Source organism: Ceratina calcarata, unplaced genomic scaffold, assembly GCF_001652005.2.
Source record: "Ceratina calcarata isolate Rehan_Ccalc_2016 unplaced genomic scaffold, ASM165200v1 scaffold97.2, whole genome shotgun sequence".
Lineage (NCBI taxonomy): Eukaryota > Metazoa > Arthropoda > Insecta > Hymenoptera > Apidae > Ceratina > Ceratina calcarata.
This window is the reverse complement of record NW_017181113.1, coordinates 955,660-981,846: the sequence shown is the minus strand read 5'-3', so window position 1 is coordinate 981,846 and position 26,187 is coordinate 955,660. Positions and strand designations below refer to the sequence as shown.

The following is a 26,187-nucleotide window of genomic DNA, read 5'->3' as shown; positions in this document are numbered from 1 at the left end:
ACGAACCGGGGCCGGCCGCGATGATTTCGTTCCGCGATCGCGTGAAAGCTCGCGTGTCTAACCCGTCGGCCGTCATTTTTCCACACTCGGATCCGATATGATACCGACGTACTTCGCATGCAAGCCGGCCGATGAGAAACCGCGATAATATTCGCCGCTTTTATTAATAATGTATTTAATTCGTCACGCCGTCCGTCCCTGCGAGGAAAGAGGGCCGGGTGCAGCCGACTTGCTAATTGGCTTCGGGAACGAATTCGTCCGGAGAAAATGGGCCGCGCGATGAAAATTGCAACGATCTTCGTGAAAACGCGACTCTTTTTTTTTCAAGCCGGAAGTTCGAACGGGTCGAGTGAAAACGCCTCTTCTTATGGATCTTGCCGATCCGGCTCTCTTCCACTTATAAGGGAAAAGAAAATCTACGCATGATTCCGAGTACATCATTCCCGTTTCCAGAGTTAGATAACTCATCGTCACCTGTGACCCCCAACGAGATTCATTTATCTATTTATATGTGTCTGTGTGTGTGGATTTGTAAAATTCGTTGATATACAGTAGCAAAACGAAGTAAAAAATTAGATATAAAAAAGTTGATCTAAACTGGTTAAGAATGCTGAATAAGAAATTAAAAGAAAAAGAAAGATGAGGATTTGGAATTAGGTGTGAACGATTATTATTATATTAATCGATTAATTGAAAGGTATTATAGTTAGCGATGTTAAGAGTCTACTGCGTTTAGAGTTTATCGCGATTCCCTTCTGGTTCCTCTTAGCACGCACGTCCACTCCTTACCTTTCTTACGTTTCGACAGATAATTACCGTTGATTAGTCTAAGAGTACACACAATGGCTGGTAATCAGCATCCGAACCGCAAGTAAAAAGATACGCGACTTTTTCATTGACTCTTCCCTTTGACCCGCTAATTTTACCGTTACTCGTCTATTCTTTTTAAAGTACCATGCATTCGCGATAAGCGTAAAGAGAAGACCGTCGAGATCGAGGACGATGGAAAAGCCGACGGATCTCTCTTAAGAAGGTCGCCGGGTGAACGCCATGGGCGTTGGTGTTTGCTCGCGAGAGAGGAAAAAAAGCTGGTTAACCCGGAGGAGGAAAACGCGAAAGGAAGTGAAAACCGTAGGAAGGGAATCGCATTGTTTAAAAAATTCACTCAGGTGAGAAGCGAGGAGAGAAATGGGGGCGCGATCGGAATCGCGTCGTATTTGAATCGATGATTGGCAAGGCTGCGTCTCGAAACGGAATGACCGTTTTGTACCGATAGAAATCTCACGTGGCCATTTAGAGCGGAGCCGCGGTCGGTTCAAATTTATGGCGGGCGATCTTCCCGGCTAACTGTTAGAGAAAGGGTGTTCCCGCGACGGACGATGCATTTTAATGCCGCCGCAAGGCCGGTTGCGTTACGACGCGACACGACGATTTTATATAGTGCACCAGGACTGATGCCTCCTTTTCTATTCCGTCGAATTAATCTCTCTCGGCCGGCCGGCAGACGCGAGACGCGTCCAGTTTCTCGCGTAGAAATTGCCGATGTCGTTAGCGGAGACTGGGTAACGATTGGAGAAACCTTCCCTGCTCGTTCGCTTCCTGCTCGTCCCTGATCGTCGGCCTATGATGTTAACTCCGGGAGCTAAGTATTACGGGCGAACAAAGTAAATGAAGTATTATGCAACGATCGTTACCTACGCTTCACTTTCTCCGATTCGTCTCGAAGGAGATATCAGGCGACGATGTAATATACAGAAATATATTTATCTCGATCGGATCTACGATCAATCGACAAATACGTCGACCTTGTTAGAACGCGAAATTTATGAAGCGGAGCTGTGATAATAATTGCCGTTGCCGCGGCGGTGCATCGCTGTAAATCTCTAGCGGCGATAGGCATCGCGAAACTAATCGGTGCCCAGATTTTATTTACGATTCAATTTTAGCAAAAGTTTATTTAGAAATAATGTTGTTCCCGTATCAAACTATTTTCGAACGAATCGCGCAGCTGATTGGATCGATGCCACGCGGGAGATCGTTGATCGCGATCGCGATCCAGCTTGCTACAGGGGGTAAAAGTGACCCACTTCGATACGTGCACGAGGCCGGCATGCCAACGCGTGCGTTACATACGTTTTTACGGGGTGTTCGGCAGTTTTTGTGCAAATCCATGCGCGAGATCCCCCCCTGTCAAATTTTTTATTCAGTCTTCCGACACTTGACAAATAAAAATTGGCTACTACAGTTTTTATCTTGAATTAACTCCGTTTATTCATAATACAGGCGTTTGTAGAGACAATTCGCTGTGGCCAATCTGAATTGCGGTTTTTCACTCGTAAAGCATCCGATCACCGGGCTCGTTGAATGAATCAATAGAGCTGCGAGGCGACGACGCACCGCACACCGTTACTACGCCCTTGTATTAATAACGAGCATTAACGAACGGGCCACGCAGTTCGCTGCGTAAACCGCGTAATTACAACGCGATATTAATGATCCCCATTAATTCCGTTGGTTGAAAATCCGGTGCGCCGCCGCACCGCATCGGCCCGTTGATGCCCGACGCCACCTAGAAACCGGCTTTCGATTGACACACATTCTCGCCCGCTCGCTCGCATCGCACTCCCGACGACTCCTCTCGGTTCAATCGCGGGACCACGACGTTCCCGCTAATTGTTTTCCGTGAAGCGCCTTCGACTATATTTATACTCTGTCAGGATGTTCTTTAAACATTCATGAGACCCGCGATTTATTAACGAATTTCTCTTACAAAAGGCGCGTAACGATTCGTGCGCACCGGTACTCCGTTCTGAACTTATTCCTCTCTTAAGAAGAGAAAATTCTCCGGACTTAATATAAATTCTAAAGAATGATTAAAAGTATAACATAAAAGAAATTTCTTTCTAAATGTAACTTTTTTAATTGACATCGTCTTGTTCTTTTTCTCATTTCAAATTGGTTCGATAAAATTAAGGAGGGGCGGAATGAAATTACTTGAATCCGACGTTTTCATCGAATGGTAATTCTTTTTTTTTAATGGAGTGTGCAACTCGGGAGAAGTGAACCGTGCAACCTCGGGACCACGAAATTTTATCTCGAACGACAATCTCCCGGATGGTTCCGTCGTGATTTTAACCGAGGGAAAGAACCGTACGCGAAAAATTCCACGCCGTTACCGATTAATTGCTGATATTTCACGCGATCCATCGAGGGGATTAACGGGCCGGAGAATGTATCGCATTTTTCTGCGGAACCACCGATACGCAATCGGTTACCGCGTGCCTTTAAACCCGCGTGCTTTATCGGGCAAGGTTTCGGCCGAACGGAATCCTGAAACCGTTTCACGGGCTGTGCCAATTATTGGCACACATCTCGCAGTTGGGTTTCAATGCTCCGTTCCCTAATTAGCTGAATAAATTACAGTAAATAAAAATGCGTATCAATTCCGTTTGAAGTTTTATATAAAATTATTCACCTGCGAAGGTTCGCTTTTTGTCTAGAGTAAAACGTTACATGTTCGAAAGTCGTTCGCTCTCGAGCATTCAAGGTGGCACGCCTCTGCGAGCAGGAGCCAGGTTTCATGGAAACGTCGGCGATCCGTCAACGCGATCCGATTCGAGTTCGATCCACGATCGAACCGCGAAGGGACGCGGAGGAGGAGAGCTCAGGTGAAAATGCAAGGCTCGTCCGCGGCCGTGCCTTCCCGCGGGCGCGACGTCTCCGCCGTTTCACTTGGCACAGCCGACCGACCCGGCTCCGGCTAAACGAGATGTTAATTATTCACGATGATGCACGTGTTATTAGCCCTACGGCGGGACGGGCCCCAAGGTCCCTCGGACCCGGACTCCACGCCGCGTTACGTCCGTTCCACGGGAAACGACCTATTTCCTAGCCCCCCAGCTTTTTCGAGTATCTCTTAACGTCCATTTACTTACTTCTCCGGCGCATTTTCTAGTCCAGCAATTTGTACGCCGACTGCAATCCTTCTCTTTGAATCCTCTCGGGACTGATTGGATGGAGTAACTGATCGATCCTCGAGATTAGGGAGTAGAATGCAGATTTCTAAGTGCCCTATCTGTCAACTTCATTGCGTAACCGTGTGTTCTCCAAATTGCGTGCTCAGGGAAAAACGAAACTGTGTTGTATTACGTTTTACCGTGGACGTAATTGAAACTGGACTTCCCGAAGTCTCAACAGTATTTTTAAGGGACAAGCGCGACGAATATTGAAATTAATAGCCACGGGTTTTAACGGGTTGCAACCGTTGACCCTTTCCGGTCCCTTGTCGGGCAACTGGCCAGTCGGACTGTAAATATAAAAGCCTGTCCTAGTGGCTGGTGTCGCGGGTACCGTAAAACAGGGTTACTAAAGTCGTATATGCCACTTTGTCGCCTGTACTCGTGTACGTTTGCGTATCGTTTAAAGTCCCCACTCGCTCGTGTTACATACCGTCCACAGTGTTTTGTGCCTCGAGTCCATTAATTGGATTAATTCGATACTCTCAGTCGCGATTATCTGATCTCGGATGTCATCAATATTACAAGAAATGTTACTTAAATCTTGGACGTAACCTACCATCCAATATATTGAAACGATAATAGATTGATAAGTTCGAATCGGTGAATAATTTATCTTGCAATTTTTCGAGATACACCGGCCGTCATAAATTCTGTTCTCTCCTTTTTATCGAGGAGACCCGAGCCTCGGTTCTATCCAATGCGGTATTTTTCACGTTTTACAAGACGTACGGGGGACGTCGTCTACGGCGCAATGTTCAGATCCGATCCGACAATATCATTCTCGATCCCATTTATCATGAACGTCGAGGCACCGCTGGTAGCTGGTACTGCTAGCTGGAACGGGTTCGATAAATTTCAACGCGGCCTCCAATTGCCACGGGAAACAGGGTCACGATCGCTAATGGCCGTATCGGAGATCGCTTATTCGAATCTACTGTTGACAGAAAACTCGATGCCCGTGACTGGAATCACGGTTTTAAAGGGCGGCGCCGCGCGACCTTTCTAATCGATCTAATTAGCCTATTTCAGATCTAAATTTCCCCGGCGCGTTGCGCACCGCCGATATAATCAGCCGTCACTGCCTCGCGATTTGCATCGGAGATCTCGCGTGGCACGTGACGAGAATGCGTAACAGCGTTCGCTGGCGACTGCCACTGCGAGAGAGGACTGCACTGCTTGTTCTTGCGTAATAAGTTCGTTCCCCTTTTTCTTAATTCATACTCCAGCATGGACTATTTTTATACAGGGTGGTCGGCAACTATGCAACCAGAAAAGTGATGATTCTGTATAAAAAAATTATAATAAAAATATAGAATACAATTTTTTTGTATAAAGCCTTGCTTTGATGATAATCATTGAACACCGTGTACATCGACTAGGTAATAAAATTTTAACTAGGAACTTCTGTCTTTTTTTTAAATAATAAAACCAAAGAAAGCGATGACACCTGGAGGCAGGAATTGAATGAAAACACGGAAGCGAACGCAAGGATTCTGTCGCAACCCGTGACGGCGATCTCAATCTCTCTCGCCGGATGTTTCCACAAGAACCCGTATCCCACATCATTTCCAAACGGATCGGATCGGATCGGATCGGATCGAAATCGACTAGGTAATAAAATTTTAACTAGGAACTTCTGTCTTTTTTTTAAATAATAAAACCAAAGAAAGCGATGACACCTGGAGGCAGGAATTGAATGAAAACACGGAAGCGAACGCAAGGATTCTGTCGCAACCCGTGACGGCGATCTCAATCTCTCTCGCCGGATGTTTCCACAAGAACCCGTATCCCACATCATTTCCAAACGGATCGGATCGGATCGGATCGGATCGAAGGAGTCGCCGCGCCGGTAATTTCGCACGATTCCCTGCGGATCAGATCGTTTCGCTGTTTGTTCGTAATTGATGATCACTGAGCATGCCCCTCGAGAATTCCAGGTGTTCGATAGCTACGTGACAAACCGTCCCGCCGTTTTCCGTGTCCTGTCGTCGCGCGTCTCAATCTCGTTTGCCTCCGATAAGTTAATCGCTGGTCTAACAATGCGGAAACGCGAGACTTCATTCATCCCCTCTATTAATTAACTGAACGATGTCATCCGTTGCTTCACTACATACGGCCAATAATTCACGACCTGTTCTTGATTATGTTAGTTTCACGTACGGGTAGGAGACTCGAAAATAGAAATAAATGTGTGTCTTATTTTTTCAATGTTCGATCTGGCACTGACATGGCTGAATTTTGCTTTCTGAAGTTCCAAAGTCGAAACAATTTTAATCTACATGTTAAGAAATACTTATTCATGTAATTTTATTTTACAATTGAATGCAGATAGAAGTTAAAAATGTAGGCAGTATGTAAATAAATAGGATTATGTAAAACCTAGATCCAGCAATGAAAAAATCGATTTATTACTATTCTCGTATTTTGTTCCCAAAATAACACTAAAAAACGAGTTGAAAGTCATTATCTCAGGCTGTCGTGGAAAAATCGTATCACACGATATTTGAAATTGTTTAAATATACAAAAATGTAGAGAAAGATCCTAAGCCTCAGGAGATTTGGGATAATAATTGAAATACTCTGTACCACAGAAGGTTATCGTTGGTGCCGATACAATTCCAGACTCTGTTCACGCGAGGGACTAATTAGCTGGGCAGGATTTAACGGTTGCACGCTAAACGAGAGGCGAGAAAGCTGCGCGCGTGCGAATTAGAAGAGCGATTCTCGCGAATTCATGAAACGAAGTTAGTGGTCACCGGTTTTGGGTCAAATATTGAATACTGAGGTAAGTACTGAATCTTCAGATCCTTTGCGGTTTGGGGCGTGACGATGAAACGGTCTAATGACTTCATCCCAGAAAAGGTAAAGAATCGAGCAAATGTCGGAAAGAGAGTATGGATACATAAAAGAATCTCACACATCCAATGTGAATCATATAAAACGATATCATTTCATTATCATATTATAATACATATACATATATACATACATTATACATATATAAAACTAAATAAAAATACAAACAGAACATGTATAAAATAAAACTAATAAAATAAAATTAGTGGAGGAGCTAAAAGACAATAAAAATATTCATCTTTTTTTTTAAGACGAATAAGACAGAAAGATTACAGTAGTCTCGCGTTTGTGGTTAAGAAATGCACGAAACTGGAGCAGAATGATGCTGTGCTGACCGCTGATCTATCAAACTCGATTCGAGGACGCCGATCGAGACCGTATTGTGGTCGATCCACCGGGATGAAATTAACATCTGCGACTTTCGATGACAGCGAACTCGGATCGTTCGAGCGTACCCATTTAACCAGGGCGCATGGATAAATCCCAGATCGTTTCGTTTTCGCTGGAAATGATACCACGCCCGCATGTTCCGCGGAATATCGAAAGAAATACCGTTCACAGAGTGTGACTCGACATTTTTAATTTCCCCATTTACATACGCATTATACTTTATAATACAAATACTATTTTTACTGAAGTGTACTGAATTTCGAAGTAAAGTAAACCGATGTACGGCGGTGGTAATGAGAGAAACGCGAGGATCGTCGCGTTTCATTTTCACTTGCCTGTTGCTATGCTTTCGAGGCCTGGCCGTTCTCGTTCCGGCTTCGGCGGCGGAACAAGAGGTTTCCTCGGTGAAACGTAGCGAGCAGGGAATTGATCGATATCTACGTAGCTCGGGAACTTCGTGCACCGCGCGTGACAGTTTACAGTTTCGTAGCTGGCCACGCGTCGGATACGCACACGCGTCCTCTGACCTAGGTCTAAAAAAAGAACTGTACATCGATTCACCGTTGTCAGCTTTTATTTCAATCTCGTTAATTTCGTACAAGCGAAAGTGGACGGTCCTTGTGAACTCGGTCGACAAGGCAGCTCCGTGGGACAATTAGAAAATAGGGCATCTGCGGGTGAATCACTAAACCGATACCAGATGCGTTCCTTGTTCAACCGAGCTCGGGTTTGGAGCGAGCGGGCAAAGTCATCGCGGGGGCAATGGAACGAACGAACGAACGAACGAACCGCTGCCGCCGCTCCGGGCGACAAGTAGGCGACTGGAACAAGATGGAAAGACGCGTAACCCACTTAAAGGAAACCGCGAGACGAACGAGTAAACGCCGTGAAAACGGCGGTTTGCGAACGCGTTTAACGCAGCTCGAACGTGCTCTATCTCGCGGTTAGGTGTTCGTCGCGGTTACGTCGCGATTATTCTATTCAAATGGAAGATACTTAAGTATGTACAAGCGTACCGCGCGTACTTGAGCGATACACGGTGTTCGAAGTAGGTCGATTCGATTTTCAGAAGGAGCGCGACCACTTGGTCACATGCCACTTTCACTGATTAGCTTCTACGCTACCGAACGTATCTTTACGTCGCATGCAATCAACGCGCGGATTATTAAATCCCGTCATTTTATCCACGATTAACTATCAAGTTGCTACGTCGTACGTTTTATCGACATTAAAGTAAAATCCAATTAAAATACCGTTTTTGTATTTAATTGGATAAAACTCGTGGCATGGAATAATAAGAGGTTCGATCGAGCAAATGTAAACAAAGGAAGAAATGAGTCTATGGAAATAATAATAATTTGTGAATTGTCACTTCGTTTTAATATTAATTTTATTATTAATACATCCATTTGTTGTATTGATCAATTAATAAATCCATTTTATGACTAATTCAGAAACGCGAGGAAAATGGTATATCTCCTGACTATCTCATTGGGGGCAGACGAAAACTGCTCGGAGCATCAACGCGGTGTTCTCATAAATTTATGCACTCTTCATCCCGCGATGAAATTTTGCAAACGAGCTCCTCGGAATTTCACTTCCTTTCGGAAAGAGAGAAAACAAATTGCTTTCTAACGACGAGCGAAATAATTTCGAGCGCGGCAGAATATGATTTCTAACTCGTACGTCTTTCTCCCGACGAGATTGACACTCGATTTTCTAACGACGTCACGGCGACGGCCGTTACCAGCGAGCAATTCCGATCGTGAAAACAGGTGTTCGCGCGCGTGCTACACGCCGCGAGCTTCTGTTCACGGGGACACGCGGTCTTCTATCGCGGGAGAAAGTAAAAGGGACAATAGAAATTCATCGCGCGCGTCTACGAAGGCGGACAGAACACGATACCAGCTGTTTATTGTCTCACATCTCGACACTTTTCCCAGCCTTGTAATTAGACTGCAGATTTTATGCATTTATAGGAAAACTGACGTCTGTAGAAAATCTATTGGATTGGCAAATAAGTTCGTTCGGTTTTTTTAAATGACGAATGAAACAATTTCTATGACAGACGCCTAGCAATCTCTCACACCGATTGAAATAGATTTCTATCGATGCTCTTCACGTCGTTTGAATTAATCTACTTAAATCGAACGAATTTATTTGCCAACCCAACAAAATGTGCTTATAATGCCCAAAGACATATGGAACATCAAAAGAGAAATGCATTTCATTATTCTGCGGATTTTTATGAAAAATAACACAATTGTAATGTCGATTTAGAAAAGCAATTACCCATTAAAAATAATATATATTTCACTTTCACTATAAACGCACTCAATAGATACAATTTTTTTTGTAAATATTGAAAGAGAATCGAAAGTGTCATTTTATAAATCAACATAACAAACGTTCCGTTTTGCATAAAAATTCACGGTTTATCTATTACGACTCGATGTAGCCCATCGACGAGGACGTCGCTTCGTAGAGTCTTAATAGCTTCCGGTGATGTTCCGTCTAGCGATCGGCCGTTCCGACGATTACGCGCCTCGATTTTATCGTGATAAATTCATTCGCGTTACAGATTCGAACCCGCGAACCGGTTTCGCCAACAATGCGTAACGAGCATCGGGCGTAGGCAGCGACGACGATTTGTACGACCGCTCGTTGGAGACGATCCGTAAACTTTGATTTTGATTTATGCGAAATTAAACACTAATACGTCACGCAGTCCCTTCTTAACAATAAAATATTAATATACAAATTACGATATTATTTCATTTCTCATGAGCGATCATGTTTTTCAGTTAAATTAGATTTCATTTTGTAAAATAAGTGTTCACTCGTCGAGATGTAGAAATGCATTGAATTAGAAAACAGAGAAGCACGTTTTAACATGAATATTCTATTTGCCAGAGAAGATAATTATTTAGAACCGTTCCGATTCCCATTAGCCGACGCCGTTTTGTTATTCGAGGTGCGCGACCGAATCACTGAAATTAAGCCACTTTCGTTTCGAGCCGGCGGAATACTAAGCGACAAAGTGGTAATTCGTGTAATAACATCCCAATCCGTGTCGACCACGGAAAAGAAGAAGAAGAAGAGGAAGAAAAAAAATTATAGGAAGCTCGCCTCGTCTTTAAACGAGAGCGGGGCCGATTCGTAAGCCAAGTAGGTCGAATCTACATTTAGAAGCTAACAGATTCAGTTAATAAGTGTTCTAATTGCGCGATGGCTAATTGCATCTGGTCAAAAAATTTACGATCCACGCGTTCCGCGTTTATATAAGGTTTCTAGTACGGAGGAAAACGAAACGTAGGAAATACTTACGGGCGCTTTAAAAACCATTAAATCGATCGAACGATCTCTATAAAACATGATTGTACTACCTCGAGGCGGATATTCTGGGAAAAAATTCAAATAACCCAATTCGTGGCATTCCCGATGTCCCCAGTTTGTTCCCCTCGCGAGAGTTCTGCACGTAAGAAAGTATCCGCGGAACACCGATCGACAGATGTTCCGACCAGTTCTTACGAACAAAAAACGTCTAACCCGGATTACAATAACGTCCAATACGTGCGATATTCCCTATACCTCGAACGATCGTGCGAATACATAAGCAATAGTAAAAGAGTGAAAACAAATTGAAAATAAATATGAATTATTGACTATTAATTCGACGCATTAAATAATGGTTGACAATAATAATGGAAGATATAAGGTAAGACTCACTGATTTAAAGCGGAATCTCTCACGTTCCACGGAGCCGAGCGTTCACCCTCGGTTCATTCTCGAGGAGCAGCCATAGCTTTGGATCCTTGGTCCACCGCGAGGGCAAAAACTGTTTGGTCCCCGGCAGCCAGCCACGGGTCCACGGCTCTCCGAACCGATCACGATCACATATGCCACTGAACTGCTAATATAATCAACCCCCGTTCCGTAGTTTTCGGTCCTGCGGTGAAATCCAGTCACCGGCCGAATGATTCACCGGCCGGTTTTCCACGGAAGTCGACTCACCGCTTCGACGCGATTAGGCGATGGATCATCCGCGATCGCGATCACGGTCACGGATCCCGAGTGAGACGCCCCGACCGAATGGTAGCCAAGGATGTCGGATCACGATCGACGGGGACGGAGGCCACTTCACGTCGGGGTTCCACGTGCACGCGGTTCGACTACCGGTCGCGCTTTGAGGATCGGCTGATTGCGTCCAGCGTGGACGAGGAACTCGCGGATCGGATGAGAGTAGGGAGCCCGCGTGCCATGCCGCTCGGCTCCGAATCGAGCGCGAACCACGTGTCATCTCCCGCCAGGAACACGCGCACCACGATCGCGCCGATTTCACGCCACTCAATGTCGTTCGCTGGTTGCATCGTTTGTTACTTACCCAGCTCGATTTTTTTTATACCGTTAAACACTAACCCGTTCTAATAATGATTTTTAGAGTTTGAGAGTTCGCGTCTTCACGTACGATTAAAAAAGTATTAAGAATCACAGAACCGGGAGAAAAACGTATACCAACGACTTCAAAGACCTCGGTTCACATCGAATACGAAATAAAACGTAAGCACAGTGGATAATTCACGTGACCCGGAGCGATCGCAACGGAAATAAGAATACTTATACAAAAATGATTTATTTTACGATGATTGTTATTAAAACAGTTCTCAGTTAAATTGAAGATTGATTAAGTATCGACAGTATTATTGAAGGATGAAAAATTGAATTGGCGATTAGTATGCAACCGAAGTCCACGTCGAAGACGTTTTACGAGAGAGGGAGAAGGAGAGAAGCGGAGAAAGGGTTAGGCCGTTATACGACGCAAGGAGAAGATCGTAGATATACATTTAAGTATGTAAGGTGCACGTATACGTACGTAACTGGCTACCAGTACGGTCCCTCTCGTCTTTGCTTTGGGCGAAGTGGGTCGACCTCTTGGAGAACAGTCGAGGCCGACGGCCTCCTCTCTCGGTGGCTACCGCGTCCGGTCTAGTCCTTGCGTCTCCTCCCTCTGTGGACATCGCCTCGGAATTTCCTCTGATAAATCCCATTCGGCAGAACCATAAATTATCCACATGGACACTTTAAAAACTGATTGCGTCACAACGAGTGTTTGTTGTTAAACACGTTTGATCGTTGGAAATGAAAATTGTTGGCATCGGAAGATGCAGGTTAAGCAACATTTTCTCTTTTGACTCGAAGTGTCATTTTATTTCCATTAATCAATTGCAAACGAGCTTGGCTATATAAAAGCTAGTCTCTTATACACTTCGCTTAAACGACAATCATTATCTCTTGTATCCCGCATCGTGAAATCGAAAGAGGCACACGAAGAGTTCGAAAGCGATCGCGCTAAACCTGAATAAGAGGACGGAAGAGAGGAGGATCGGGAAACGGTCGGCACGCGCGCGAAATTGCGAGCCTGTCCGCGACGCGTATCATTAATATTCGCGTTGTGCACCGGCTGATTCCTGCATGACGGTTTCCGAGTTGAAATATTATCGCCACGGTCGTAGACAAATCGTATTACTGGTCGTGCCTCTCGACGCCACTCTCACCGGTTTTTGAAGTTTTCGCTCTAGTTCCTAGGCCTAACGAGTACCGCGTCTTCCGCCAACCGGCAACAAAAATTTCCTACGCAATCACGTTCCCGTTTAATTAATCCCTCCGTAGATCCGTCGATAATTCGTTTTATCCAAAATAGAATCAAAGTTCAACAGTCCGCGCGACGAAATGCGCGATCTTTCCTTTGCTCGTTCCTTTAAACGGGAGAATCACAGCTGTGGCTGCGAGATAACAGCGTTTGAATATTTACTTTCCACGAAATTGCCCGAGCAACTTAATTACTCCGGCCGAGCGAGCACCGCGGTTTATGTAGGAGTCGGGAGAAAATGTAAAACGAGTGACGTTGAACCAAATTAAAATGAATGGTTGACAAGCGAAGGAATACCAGAATGAACAGTGCACCGGACGTGGCGTGGCGTTAAGGATGCTCGCGAGCGGGTAATGCACCAAGTATCGAGCACACAAACTCTCGCATTTCCTTTCCCGGCTCGTAACTAGCGCGCACTCTGCGTCGCAAAAATAATAGTCATCTACATATGCACGCGTTGTTAGCGAACGCTGCTCGCCGGTCATTTGGCACAGGCGAAACTCTTTCGTTTCGATATCCAGTCTCTATCAATTAGCTGAGAAGGATTAACATCCGCCAGACGAGAATATTCAAAGCGATCCGATCGTTTTTAACCTGTTGATAATTACACTGTCACGGGGGGGTTAACGAGATAAAACGGTAAAGTCGTTGAACAAAGACCGCGTCCCGTCGAGGTATAACGAACCACTCGTTAGCTCGTTACCGCTTAGTTTCCGTCATCGCAGTTTATAGATTTCTCGTCGCGGGTTTTGATTTTATCCGCGGCTTTTGCCAGCCCGGCGATAACTCGGCGACCCGGTGAAAATCGCGTTAATTAAACCCGCTGCCTTTGTATTAAACGCGTCCACTAATTGCAAGCGCGTGAGCCCGAGATATACGGCGATGAGCTAGATACCCGGACGGAGCGAGAGAGACGCGTTATAGGAAGCTCGCGTGGCGTATAAAAGTACGGCGATTCAGAGTGGAAATGCCACTGGTAAACGTCTAATGAAACCGAGATTTTTTCCTTCAGGTGGTAAATGGGTAATTGACACGATTAATTAACCCCTTTTCCGTGCTTCTTCGCTCTCTGTTCCGCGTCGCGTCACCGAGCCACGCCGCCGCCGCCGCCGAGCCGTTCCCCACCACAGTTTCACTTGTAATCTCCTATTATTATCTGACCGTAATAGAAACCTGTTGCGACTCGAATTATCAATATTCACGTTTAAAAGCTTACGACGTGTTCCGCGCCCCGCCCGTCCGCATGACTTCTCTTATTTGTCACGGTGACACGAAAGTAACGGTTTGTATCGACACACTGAAAATTCTCTCATTACTCTATTCCATATTAAAAAAAAAAAGATCTCCACTCTAGTTTTGTATTTTCACCTATGCGTTTCTCCGGTTAATGAAAAGAAGCGAGGTTGTAAAATCTGGAGGAGAATCGAAAACACGGCTGGCCGAGATGCATTTTCTTTTCACGGTACACTTGCGTCGCGCAAGTGCATCGCGGCCGTTGCCGATTCCATTGTTTCCAGTCGGACAGCACCAGGGGCCTGACAGGACTCGGTTGAAAAAGGAATTTCTCCTCAGCGATCGCTTTCTTTTTTTTCCGCCCGTGCGACCACACGCAATCGGCGACGCCGAAAATCCGCCGAGAGGGTCACACGAGCAACGCGATGTCCCTCCGCGAAATTACACCGACTCGATCCGTGCCTGTCGGATTAGAGAACTGTAATCCTCTCGAGCGTCGAACGGACGATCACGCGACGCGCCTTTTTCATGTATCGCGTGCAATTACGCGTCCTCTCGAAGATTCACGGGGATTAAATTGGATTCGACGTTCGAGTGACTCATTTTTCCTAAAACGAGGCGCATAAAGCAGTTTCAGGAAAATGCTACGTTCCAACGCGTCTCGTCACGTAGGCAGTTTCAGGAAAGGACGAATTCCAGGAACGATCCAGGACCGGTGCCAGGGAAATAACAGTCCCCCACGGACCTTGCTAACACCGAAATACCCCTTTGACACGAATGCAACGGTTCTATCTACCCCGTCCTATGTCATCCGAGTCGATTCCCAGCGACGATCTCCCGACACAAAGGCACGCGCGCATTCCAAGATCGATCTCCGGTGCGACCTTAATTCTCGGCGCATATACTTACTATCGTACTCGGTCCCGTCGCGTGGTAATTGTATCACGCGAAATCCGGCCTTAATGTTAGAACATAAATCGCGCGGAGAGGCAATCTTCGCTTTTGCATACGCTTAAAATACATAGAGAGGAAAGTCCCTCTGCGGGGGACCGGCCGGGCTCATTTCGAATGCGCCCGGAACCCGCGTGATGCACGCACTGGGCCCCGATTACCCCGAACCGGAATTCATCGTGCCTCGGGATCGAATCACTTAAGCTGCGTCTACACTAGGAAATCAAATTGTCTCAAGCTGAGTAACACAACGTATTATCGTATATTATACAGCTTAGTTAGAAGACGTGCTGGGAAAACGTGTTATATGAATCTTATACGCTTTGAAGAAGGAATATACGTAGTAGACTGTGTCGTAAAGTAAACGTCACCGAAAATTATAACGCGACGTTCATAAAAAGCTGCTTCACTTCTTCTTTTTCACAGTTTTTCTATACGCGTAGTATATCCGGATTTGAAGTCCCATCTACCTACAGGAATGCTCGAAATTGCCGGCTTAGTCCGGCCTTGTTAATCGCGGCTCGTTATAAGAGCAAATAAGACGAAAGGAGGACCGCTTGGTTGTTGCATCCTGCGGGACACGCGTGTTCGAGGTGGTCCCGAAGTACATAATTCCAGCGGAAAAAAGAAATAATTTAACGGCGGTAGGCCTTCTGCTCGGTTCTTATGGGCTCGTTCGCGACGTTGCGTGTTAGATGAAATTTTAATTAGACTCCGACCCGGTTCGGGGCTCGCGTAAGGGCCTGCTAATTGCGCGTGTGTTGCCACGACGATACGAGATGCACGATGAGAGCCGCGGGAAGCTTCCTCGAGCCACCAGACTGACAAAGTGCCAAGGGCTTTCGAGTAGCCGGGTTCCCCGACTATACGTATAGATCTATATATTTCTGATACCGTACAAAAGAATTAATTAAGACGATGGTTATTGGGAAACGCTCGACGTGTACTCGTATCGCCGATAAAACTGTATCAGGAATTAGGATCGATATTCGTTCTGGGAGAAACCGAGTGCAATCGTACAACTTTTTCCACTGAATATTTCAAGAAGGCGACCTTGATCGTCGAAAGGAAACTGGCACGAGGCACAATTTCGTTTGGTCCTTTCGTGCCGAATTCCCGTGGCGTGTGTGCGCCCCTAATTGACGCGAGCGTACCGATGCCAGGTTTACGACCGACTAAAGAGGGATTTCCACGCCGGTTTATTGGCCGAAAGCCAGTCGAGTGGCTCCCTTTACCTTTACGGAACCGGTGCTGGTGGTCACGCATGATTCTTACGCCTCCCTTTCCCTTCGCGACGACTCCACGTTCCCCTTTGTGCTCGCGTTTTCGTCTCCCCGTCGACGCAACTGGGTCACTTGGTCCACGGCCGAGAGACAACGGCTCGACGGTCAATTGAATTTATTTGCTCAGCTCGATGCATCTCGGGTAATTGAGCCCGATAGCGATCGAGAGTCCTCTTACGCTCGCCTTCCCTTGCTTCGCTCTCTTCCGCCGTTCGACCGTTTCCACCTTCTGGCTTTAAGAAAGGCTTCTTGTCAAACAGCTAAAACTGTTCAATTTAATATTCTGTAATATTCACTTCCTTATCCTGTTGTCCTTTCTAACGATCGTCCGATAACGGGCACACGCTCGCAAAAGTAGAAACGTATGCACATAATGCATATTTCACACCAGACAAAAGTAACAAGCGTTACAATAGCGTGGAATAATAAGCAGTGCAAGCGTGACAGGAGAAAGACAAACGGATCGGTGAACATTCAGATTTCTCTCCTGTCGTTCTCGTAACACTTCTGTAAACCAATAAACTCCGTAAAACGGTGTCACCGACAGCAACCAATCTCCGTCATTATTATTATTCCGCGACTAGACAGTCAATTATGCGCGTTACTCAATGACAGTTACGTTAGTGACGTTATAAGGAGACGGCGTAACATTGTTAGGTAAGGAACAGTAGATAGGAAGATGCTGAAACGCGCTAGGGAAATGACTGGACCCGTTGCAGGCTCTCTCCTCTTAATCATCGATCGGAGATATAAATTTATGTTTCACAATCAATTTCTAGATTGCAATTATTTAATAACGGGCGGACACTCGCGGTCGAGTGAACGTCTGGGTATTTTCCAGGCGACCGAGGAGAGTCCGGGCGCTGTGAGAGGAAGCAATTTCCCGGGGGCTAGCATGCCGAGAGGCCATACGTTACAGGGAGCCGGGAGAGGATCGAGAACCACTATCCAGCATCGATAACGTCCACGCATTCCTGAAACGTGTCGCAGAAGACGCGGAGAAAAAGCGGCGGCAGCACGCGATAACGGTTGCCGGGATCTTTGTCGTGTCACTGGGTCGCAATACACATTTTCTAGCGGCATTTTCTGGCCCCGCTTCTCTCGCCGCCCGCCGTCCTACCCGGCCGCTAGAGAACGCGCCGGAATCGTAATAAAATACGAGACGGGCAACGTTTCCCAGCGGGGATACTAATTCCGTTGCGTCTGCCACGGGGAAAGATTCGTTTCCTCCAGCAGCGTCGCAAACGAATCGATGGTCGCTGAAGAACGCTGCACCGTATTTAATAAGAGATAAATGGAATCGAGTTTAAGAGGTTCATTCATCCCCCGAGAAGGAGGTCCGCGCAGCTTCCGTTATTTACCGGGAGCATTTCGACACGCAATTAACGAAATCTGCCGGTGACGAATTCTCGGAGGAACCGACGCGGCCGTGGACCGCGAGACGCAATTAACGTGACCGCGCTCGGATTTATCATCTCGGGGCCAATTAAAAAAGTGGGAAACGAGAGAACGTTCCGCTCCTCCGTTCCGTTCTGTAAACCCGCGTTGGCCCAGTAAACATTTCTCCCCGAAACGTTCGGCTGTAAAATCGCCGTTCATTCCACCGGGGCCTGGCACCGCTCCGCGCTGTCTTCTCCCCGGCTTCGAATCCCTCGATTTATCTCGTCCCCGGCCGCGGGAACTGTCCGCGCGCCTCGATATATTCGCGAGCTTAAGCCTCGATCCTCGACCGAGATACGAACGCACTCCGACATTTTTCCCCCCTTTATTCCATGTTACTGCTGCACGTGTTGCCAATTTCACGAACGTTTCGTTGTCCCCGCCGCAAGGCGATTGTCACAGTCCGTTCAACCGACAGGACAATTAATCTCGAAGATGACTCGTTTCCTAAAATTACTTACTATTGCGCAACGGTGTAATTTGAAGAGCCACGAGATCGAAAAATGGAGAGTAGAGGATGAAAGTGTCGGTTCGCGGGACACGCAGTTTCGTAATAGCACGTGTGTCGCGTTGAATGGGAAGAGGAAGCGCGGAAGAAAACAGCAGAAGGAAGCCGGTCGGTCTATTGTTCTTTGACGCTCGGTCCGCACTAGCTTCACAGAACGTTGATACAATCGTCGTTAGAATCGCGGCCTTGTTCCAAAAGCTCGAGGGAACCTTGACAAGTGGAAGGTTGAACAGACCTACGTTTGTGTCAGTGATTTTGGCAATTTCGTCATTTCCTCTTTGCTCGAACCAATACCATAAGTGCTTCGTTTGAATGTTTGCTTTTAACTGTGTAGATGTAATATCGTCGAGCTCGCCGTTTTATCTGGGGAAGTGCCTCGGGAAGATTGCGATTGGAAACCGGACGGTCAAGTGCTTTATTCTTTAGTTTGCCCTGAATAGAACCCCGGATAATCGAGACCTCGAAGCCGCCCTTTCACTGGCCGCGACCACTCCGAAACTGCTACGAGCCATCCTCCGCGTTTGCAGTCTTTAATCGAGGATCTCGATAAAATTTAATCGACCGGGATATTATCGTTTCAATAGAAACACGGCCCGCGAGGTGTATTGTGCCTCGATGCCAATAGATACTTCTCCGTTTTTGTATCGCCGACCCGTTGACCTCGAATAATGTATAGTTAAAACGACAAAATACTGTATTTCTTCCTGTCCAATGATTTACCGCCTATAAATTCGCCGTTCCGAGTTCCCAGCGCCGATGGGTTCGGCATAATCTTCGCGTTCGTAACTCGTTAGAAACATAGTCAGAAATGTATGGTCGGCGTGTCTGATTCAGTGGGAGGTTCCGTCGGTCGTGTGAAATCCAGGATAAGGATAGAACTTTGGTCGTATGAGATTTCGAAGATGTTTGAAAACGAGGCGACGAAGGATCGTTTACGAAGCCGAGTGTCTTTGTTCGCGTGCAACAATGCAATTTCGGAGACGACAGCGACGAGCGAGCGGGGCCCCCGGGGGCGTTAGCCATTCTCTTGCAAATCGTTTACGCGTGAGAGACTTGCCCGTTTCTCGGTCTAGAAATTCGAAGTACGAAATTGCCGATAATCCGCGCTCGTTTACTGAACGCGAGTGACGAAGCTTGAAACGATAATTGCCGCGGACGTCGGAACGTTCCGAGCTACGCCGTGGCGGAAGAAGAAATCGGCCGCGGCGATCTGAATGGGACTGTCATCGGCGAAGAAATGAAAGCAACGCGTCTAGCGGCGGACACGTGCGAGCGAGCATAACGATGGAGACAATGCGCATCGGTGAAAGTTTTCCACGCGAGCGAGATGCAAACGCGATCCGTCTCGAATATGCAACCGGGGAACAAAAATCGCCCGTGATTTCGTCCAGGGAACGTTGCCAGCCGATTTCCACTTCGCGCTCTCGTTTGGTAAAACCCGGTGACAATTTTATCTGGGACGATTGAATTATTTTCAGAGGATGGGAACGTGGAACCATCCACTAATTGCAATTTGAAACACTCGCCGGTCGAAACCAGAATTATGAGGACACTTCCGGACGCAAGCCTTTTTATGTTTTTACTTTTAGAAATTCAATCACTCCAGGTACTTGGCAGTTCAACAATAATGGACGAATTTGCATGGACGGGGGAATTAGGGTTGAAGAGTTCCCTGGCGATCGTCTCGGGGAGGCTTCTGGTCGGTTCGTGAATTGGGTCGAGGCAATTTCTATGCAAAGTATCGACAGGGCGAGGCGAATTCTCGAGCGGAATCTAATCAGTGTGCAGGAGACGTCGCCGCGTCGTCGCGACGTCGCCCTTGTGTACGTGCGCGTCGACTCGGTGAAGCTGGCTGACGTCGTTCCAGCCTCGCTAGTTTGTGGTACGAGGAAATCTCATTATCCGACCGACAGCCGTGGATTCCAGTTGAAATTTTATCGAACACCCTGTCCATCATTCAAACACACATACGTATTATATATAATTCGGAAATGTATCTTCCATCGATGGAATTCTGCTCCTAACTCGCTCGAGGATTTATAGTCCATTAGAGCATTCAAGCGATAACATTTTAATGCCTCACAGAGTAAATTATCTAATGCCTGAGAACTGCTAATTGCTTTGAATTCCGAAATAAGAACTTGGCTCGGTACACGACACGCGACAGTGGGACCTAAAGGAGTCCCCAGTTTGCGGAAACAACGTCATCGCGTATTTCACGAGGTCGCGTGTACCGAGAAGGTGAGGATTTATCGACCTTGAAGCAAGACTTCCGTGTGTAGCACTCGGACTTGTGTATGATCACCGTGAACCGTCGTACAGCGAACCGCAGAAAATTGTACGATTTTCATGTAATTATCTACAGCATTCTCGCAATCCGGTGGAAACCGCACGATCCGCGGTGGTCAGATCGCTTGACACGAATTACATCGTCTCTAGAGGTTGTCCAAGAAACCCAAATTTATTTAACCGTCGACAGATCGACTTTTACGGCTGTCGGCCGAGAAAGTTTGCACGGCCTCAAAATCGTTCTCCATTAAGAAGACAATTACTCGGGAACAATGATACGTCTCGAATCGCGGTACACCGGCAATTAATCGCGAGCGTATCTCAGATCTCAAAGGATCATAAAGCTCGCGGGCACACACACACACACACACAAATTGAAGATCTAACAAAGTTGCTATTCGACAAGAGAAAGCAACGCCGTATTTCCGTACGGGAAAAATTGGAGTGGAAACTATTATTTCTCCGGACTTTATCTGAGGGCGGCTCGCTAATTTCGAGGCGTGTTCGACACTGAAGCCTCTCGTGCTCCGTCGAGCGTCCCCGGTCTCTGCCTTCGCGATGCTGTACGCAAGAGGCTCGAAATGTTAAACTTCCTCTCTCTTTCTCCTTTTCTTCCACGTTTCCACGCTTCCAAGTAGCAACATATTTTAAGGCTGCCAAAGGAAAATAATGCGTTCCGCGCGAGTTGCCACGGCCGCACATGCCTCTGGTCGCTGCAGTCCGCGCCACGCGCACCGCCTCGTATATTTCGCGAACGCCACGGGAAAAATACACCACCGTCTCGTGAGTCCTAATAAATTTCGGTAGTGTTCGCAATAATTGTGCGGAAAAATTATACGAAATATACTAACATGCAACCTTCAAAAGCAATCAAATTAACTTGGTCAAACTCTTATAGTGGATCACCTAATATCTCAAGAGGCATGTTGTAACGCCTACGCATTCAATTATTCTACCTCTCAAGAAAGTCCTCCTACTGAAGGACAGCCCACTCGATTTCTCTGAGTACGCTTGACAATAGCGCAAATGGAACAGGGACCAAGTCTGCTCCTACAAAGTTATTAGCATGCATAATCTCAGCCCTGAATGACGTGTCGTTTTCTCTAAGACTGTTCAGTGCACATTTTTTTTTTTTTTATGCGTTTCTCCGATAAACGAAGTTCGATAGAATTTTTCATTGAGACGTGATCGACAGCTCCCTTGGCAATTAATCACCGGCACCCAACGCGTTTTGCGTCACTGCCCTTCGCTCGGAAACTGTACTCGACCTGCAGTTCCATTAACGTCCTGAATGAACGATCGAGATGCATCTAGCTAATAATAGAAGAGCGACGTTTCCGATTAAAGGGCGAGCGTGTGTCGTGTTACAAGGTTGAAGAGCTCGTTTCCTACATAGGTACTCCTGTATGGAGCTACTCCAGAATCGTGCGCCAGGTAAATTAGTCGATGTACCGAGGCAGAGTCACGTGGAACAAGTAGTTACCCGACGATGTTACTGGGTCAGTTAAACACGGATAGTTTGCGAAGTTAACAACCGGGTATATATTAATCTTAGACGTCCTATTACCGAATCTTAATTACGATCGACTTAAGTAGAATCCTTCAAATTTCCCCGTTTCCGATCTGACACACCCAATCAGAACTCCATTAACAATCAGCTGGAAAAGAAGTAACCAGGCCAACCTAATCGAAATCTAATTTAGCGACTAATATCGTTTCCCGTATCGCAATTCCTCGATCATTTCCTCAAAGGAAAATTCTACGCGCACTTCTACTTTCCACAAGCGTCCCGCAAATGAACAACGAAGTTCCTTGGCAAATCAAAAAGAATCCTTTATATCTGATGAATTCTTGACGAAATCGCAAGGGCTACTTCGATTTGCAATAATCTTCGATTTGAAACAATCGGCATCGAGGCACGTAAGTAGGTAAGTAGGTAATCGGAGATATTGCCCGAGTCGTTTTACAATAATCAATGTGTTTTTTTTCCGCGGGGCTAATGCGCTGCGGTCTTCGCCTTCTCACGCCTCGCGGACTCACAAATTGGCTGCACGAATCGAATCTAATGCGCCTGACTAGGCAGGGCCGGCGCGAAGCAGGTTCAATGCGTTCGTCGGAACCTGGCCCCGCGGTCTACGAAATCTCGTTTGAACGAAAAAAAACTCAATCAATTTTTATGATGTAATTAAACATTCTGAGGNATTGTGAGATTTAACTATAGGATTTAAATGTGTATTCTGACCCCGCAAAATTTTTGAACCGGGCCCCGCAAATGGTGACACCGGTTCTGCGACTAGGCTTAGCCAATGTCTTCTTTAATCTACCCTCGATTCTGAATTACGAATTAGAACGATCCATAAACAGCGGACGATTTCCCGCGTTGGTATTAAGACAGAAATTTCAATCTGTTTATCGTATAACGATCCGTTCTAAATTCGCCCTCGATTCCACTTCGCGAAGAGTACTCGCAAACAGCAACGGGCTCGAGTTTCCATTAAGAGGCCGAGCAAACGAGAATCCAATATCCGAAGTGCAATCTAAGGGATTAAAGCGGGAAACAAGCATTTCGATCGATCCTCACTTGAGAATAAACGAAAAACCAAAATGGTGTCGTCTTCCGTTTCGAACCATTTTATGAACCTACGAAGAACGTGATCCATTTGATGAGAATGGTCTGTAATTTACTTTTACTATCGCATTTTAAGGGAATGAAAGTTTGGACAATGAGGCGTTTCACCAGGCTTCCGGCGTCGCTTTTCCCAGTAGGTTTGTGCGTTCTAGCGCGGGCGGCTTCCGGGAACAAGTGAATCATTTCCCGCGCAAGACTCGCTTTTAATCAAACTTTCTAGGGAAATTCGATCGCTATCGCTTGGGAAACGCAACCAGATGCGATTAAACGTTCCGAGAACAATTTTAACGGTTAACCGGTGCGAATTTCTCCCATTAAAGAGAAATTTCGATTATCGCTCGTCCGATCGATGCCCGTTCGTCATTTAAAAAACGACAGTTCGCGTTCCGTGGAACCGCGGACGACGTTATTTGCTCTGGCGAAGCGGTGGCCGGAGTACAAGGGTGTGTAAAGAACTAACTCGTCAGAGAGGAGCGATGTCTCTGATAACAAAGGGTCGGGCAAACGTGGGATGGGGTAAAAGTTAGAGGGAACTTTAAAGCGAGGTGGCACAGTATAAAAGCAGTTTGCTCGAGGACGAGTAGAAGCAGCTCGAAGTTCTCCTCCAGCGTTGGAACAATACTTTAACCACTTTGTGTGCTTATGCTCTTCGAGCTGCTTCCCGTCTCGGTCGACCAATTTGCAGGGATCGGGTAAAGAAAGCGAGTCGAGAGAAAGAGAGAGAGAGAGAGAGAGAGAGAGAGAGAGAGAGCAACTTCCTTGCAAATTAACGTAAACTGTGAGAGAGAGAATGGGCGAGGGCGCAGAAACAAGGAAAGCTGGGTGTAAAAAAAAAGACTGATCTTTAACGAACAGAAAAAATGGCACAGCTTTCCTCGTCACCCAAGGGGTACTGTGCCGGAACGCGTTCCCGTTTTTTTACATGGCGGGGATCCCCAGGAGGCCTACACCATGCCACACGATTTTCTCGTGTGGAACAAAACGAACAGAAGGAAAAACGTGTGTAGAATGTTGGGACATTAAAACAGATCCTTAAGCCCAGGATCAGCATCTCGTGGAATCTCGTAAGAAGTTCATCTTTTCGATTTTAGAAACTGATCGTCGCGCGGACGGTTCCGGTGGTGGGTTTATCGTGATCGCCGGCGAATACCAATTGCGAGTGTTCCGTTCAGGTGGTGAAAGTTATTCCGATGTGCATTTCTCAATTACGCGACACGTCCAGTTGCACTTTCCATCGCCCGAATTAGAGATCAATTAAATCGATCGAATCTCTTGCATTCTAGACCGCTTGGTATCCGGGGAGATTACGATAGCGGTGCGCTCTTCGAGGCGTCGAGAATTCCACCGTTTCCGTTCTGCATGTACAAAAAGCGTGAGTATCGATATTATCGTGCGACGCCTCGATAGAGCCACTGCGAAGGGTGACACTGAGATCGTCCGTGTGACCACCAGGTGCGAGGAACTTATCGCTAAACACCGGCGCATGCGAGACGCATGTGCCGGTGCGTGTAACCCTTAATCGCTAAGTCACTTAAATGAACTACCTGGTTGCATACCTTTCCGATGGAACCGAATACGTATAGAAATCGGAAATGAAGGTAAAGGTTACCACTAAAACGCGTTCGAGGCCGAGGGTGCGCGACAACACCGATCACCGGAACTCAAAGAGGTGGCCCGACTGGCGGAAACAGGATCTTTTATACCCTGGAAATTATTGATTTTCATCGGCAGCCCCGCGCCAGCTTCGGCGCACGTGCGCTGCTCCTTGCTACGACTGCGCACGTCCAACCCACCGAACCCACCACCGAGAAAGAAAACGCTTTTTCAACAGACTCAACGGCCAATTTTTCCACTTTCCAGGCAACTTTACGCACGCCGGAGACTCATTTTCTCAGAACGGCTGGCGACGAAAAGACTCTAACTAATATACATTCAAGTTAATCGTGTTAACACTAATTATTATTATTATAAAACACTGATTCTTTTTACCGAACACTTGCGATTTTATATAATTGAAAAGATGTGATTGTAAATCTTATTTAACGTTAACAACAAGCGTGTTGTTCAAATAAAACGCAATGAGAATTAACGATCAAATAACTTCGTTCTATGTTCTCGTAGACGTAGAATTCTGCTGCGACTTAAGCGTACTTATGTGCGTCGCATTTTAGGTTTCCCGGTTTAATGAAGTCATTTTTCAAGGAAGCAATTTCTGCGAACGGGTGGGCGAGTGCTCATGCAAATTTCAAAACGTGTACTCATTTAATTAAAACTTGCCGAGGAATTTAATACTCGTAAAGTGAATTTCATATAAATAAAGGCGTTTCGCATTTGCTAAAATACAGGAATGACGAACGAAGTAAAGTTTTACAACCGTTGCGAGCGAGGAGAATGAGAAGTCGGTAAATAATTTTGAAACGAGCTCAATGAAACGCAATAGTGGTACCCTCTGCCGGATACTACTTGAGAACGTTCTCCAGTAGTATCCGCCTATATCCATAAATTAGACTCGAAAATGCGTAATGCGTGATCGATACTTTAGATCATGTTTGGTCAAGGATAGCGAAATAAAAATCAATCCAAAGGGAATGACCAATTGACCACTGACTTTAAGTACCCACCCCCTAGAATTGGTCATCTGGTCATTCCCTTTGGAATGGCCCAAAAATCCTGCCCGATTATCGATAAATGCGGGAGTAAACGAATATGCAAATTAGGAGCCGAGCGTTCTAAGAATCGGCCAATCATTTTGCGCAGACGTCACTTTGCCCAAACCGTCGATCGCCGAGAGGGTATAAATACAGAGCCCCGACGCTCCTCGAGTCATCGAGTCACTCGATCGGCCGATCGAGACACCCCTTTTCCCATCCTATCCCAGTATGCGTGTGCGGGTACCGGTACTAGTGTGCAGTATGCCTTCCTAAATTCCACCCTATAAC

At 46.3% G+C, this 26,187-nt stretch overlaps 1 protein-coding gene across 4 annotated transcripts in view; it reads right to left on the bottom strand.

Moving 5' to 3' along the window:
- Positions 1-20,967, bottom strand: part of LOC108631910 (serine proteinase stubble) — a 47,800-nt gene extending 26,833 nt beyond the window's left edge. For 3 of the 4 annotated variants that reach the window (XM_026819162.1, XM_026819163.1, XM_026819164.1), the window contains exon 1: positions 12,139-20,967. In XM_026819162.1, coding sequence (XP_026674963.1) covers positions 12,139-12,313 — 175 coding nt within the window. In that variant the 5' untranslated portion in view covers positions 12,314-20,967. Of the gene's footprint in view, positions 1-10,994; positions 11,215-12,138 lie in introns of all 4 variants that reach the window. The other variant, XM_018036134.2, reaches the window with a different exon arrangement.
- Positions 20,968-26,187: the final 5,220 nt, after the last annotated feature.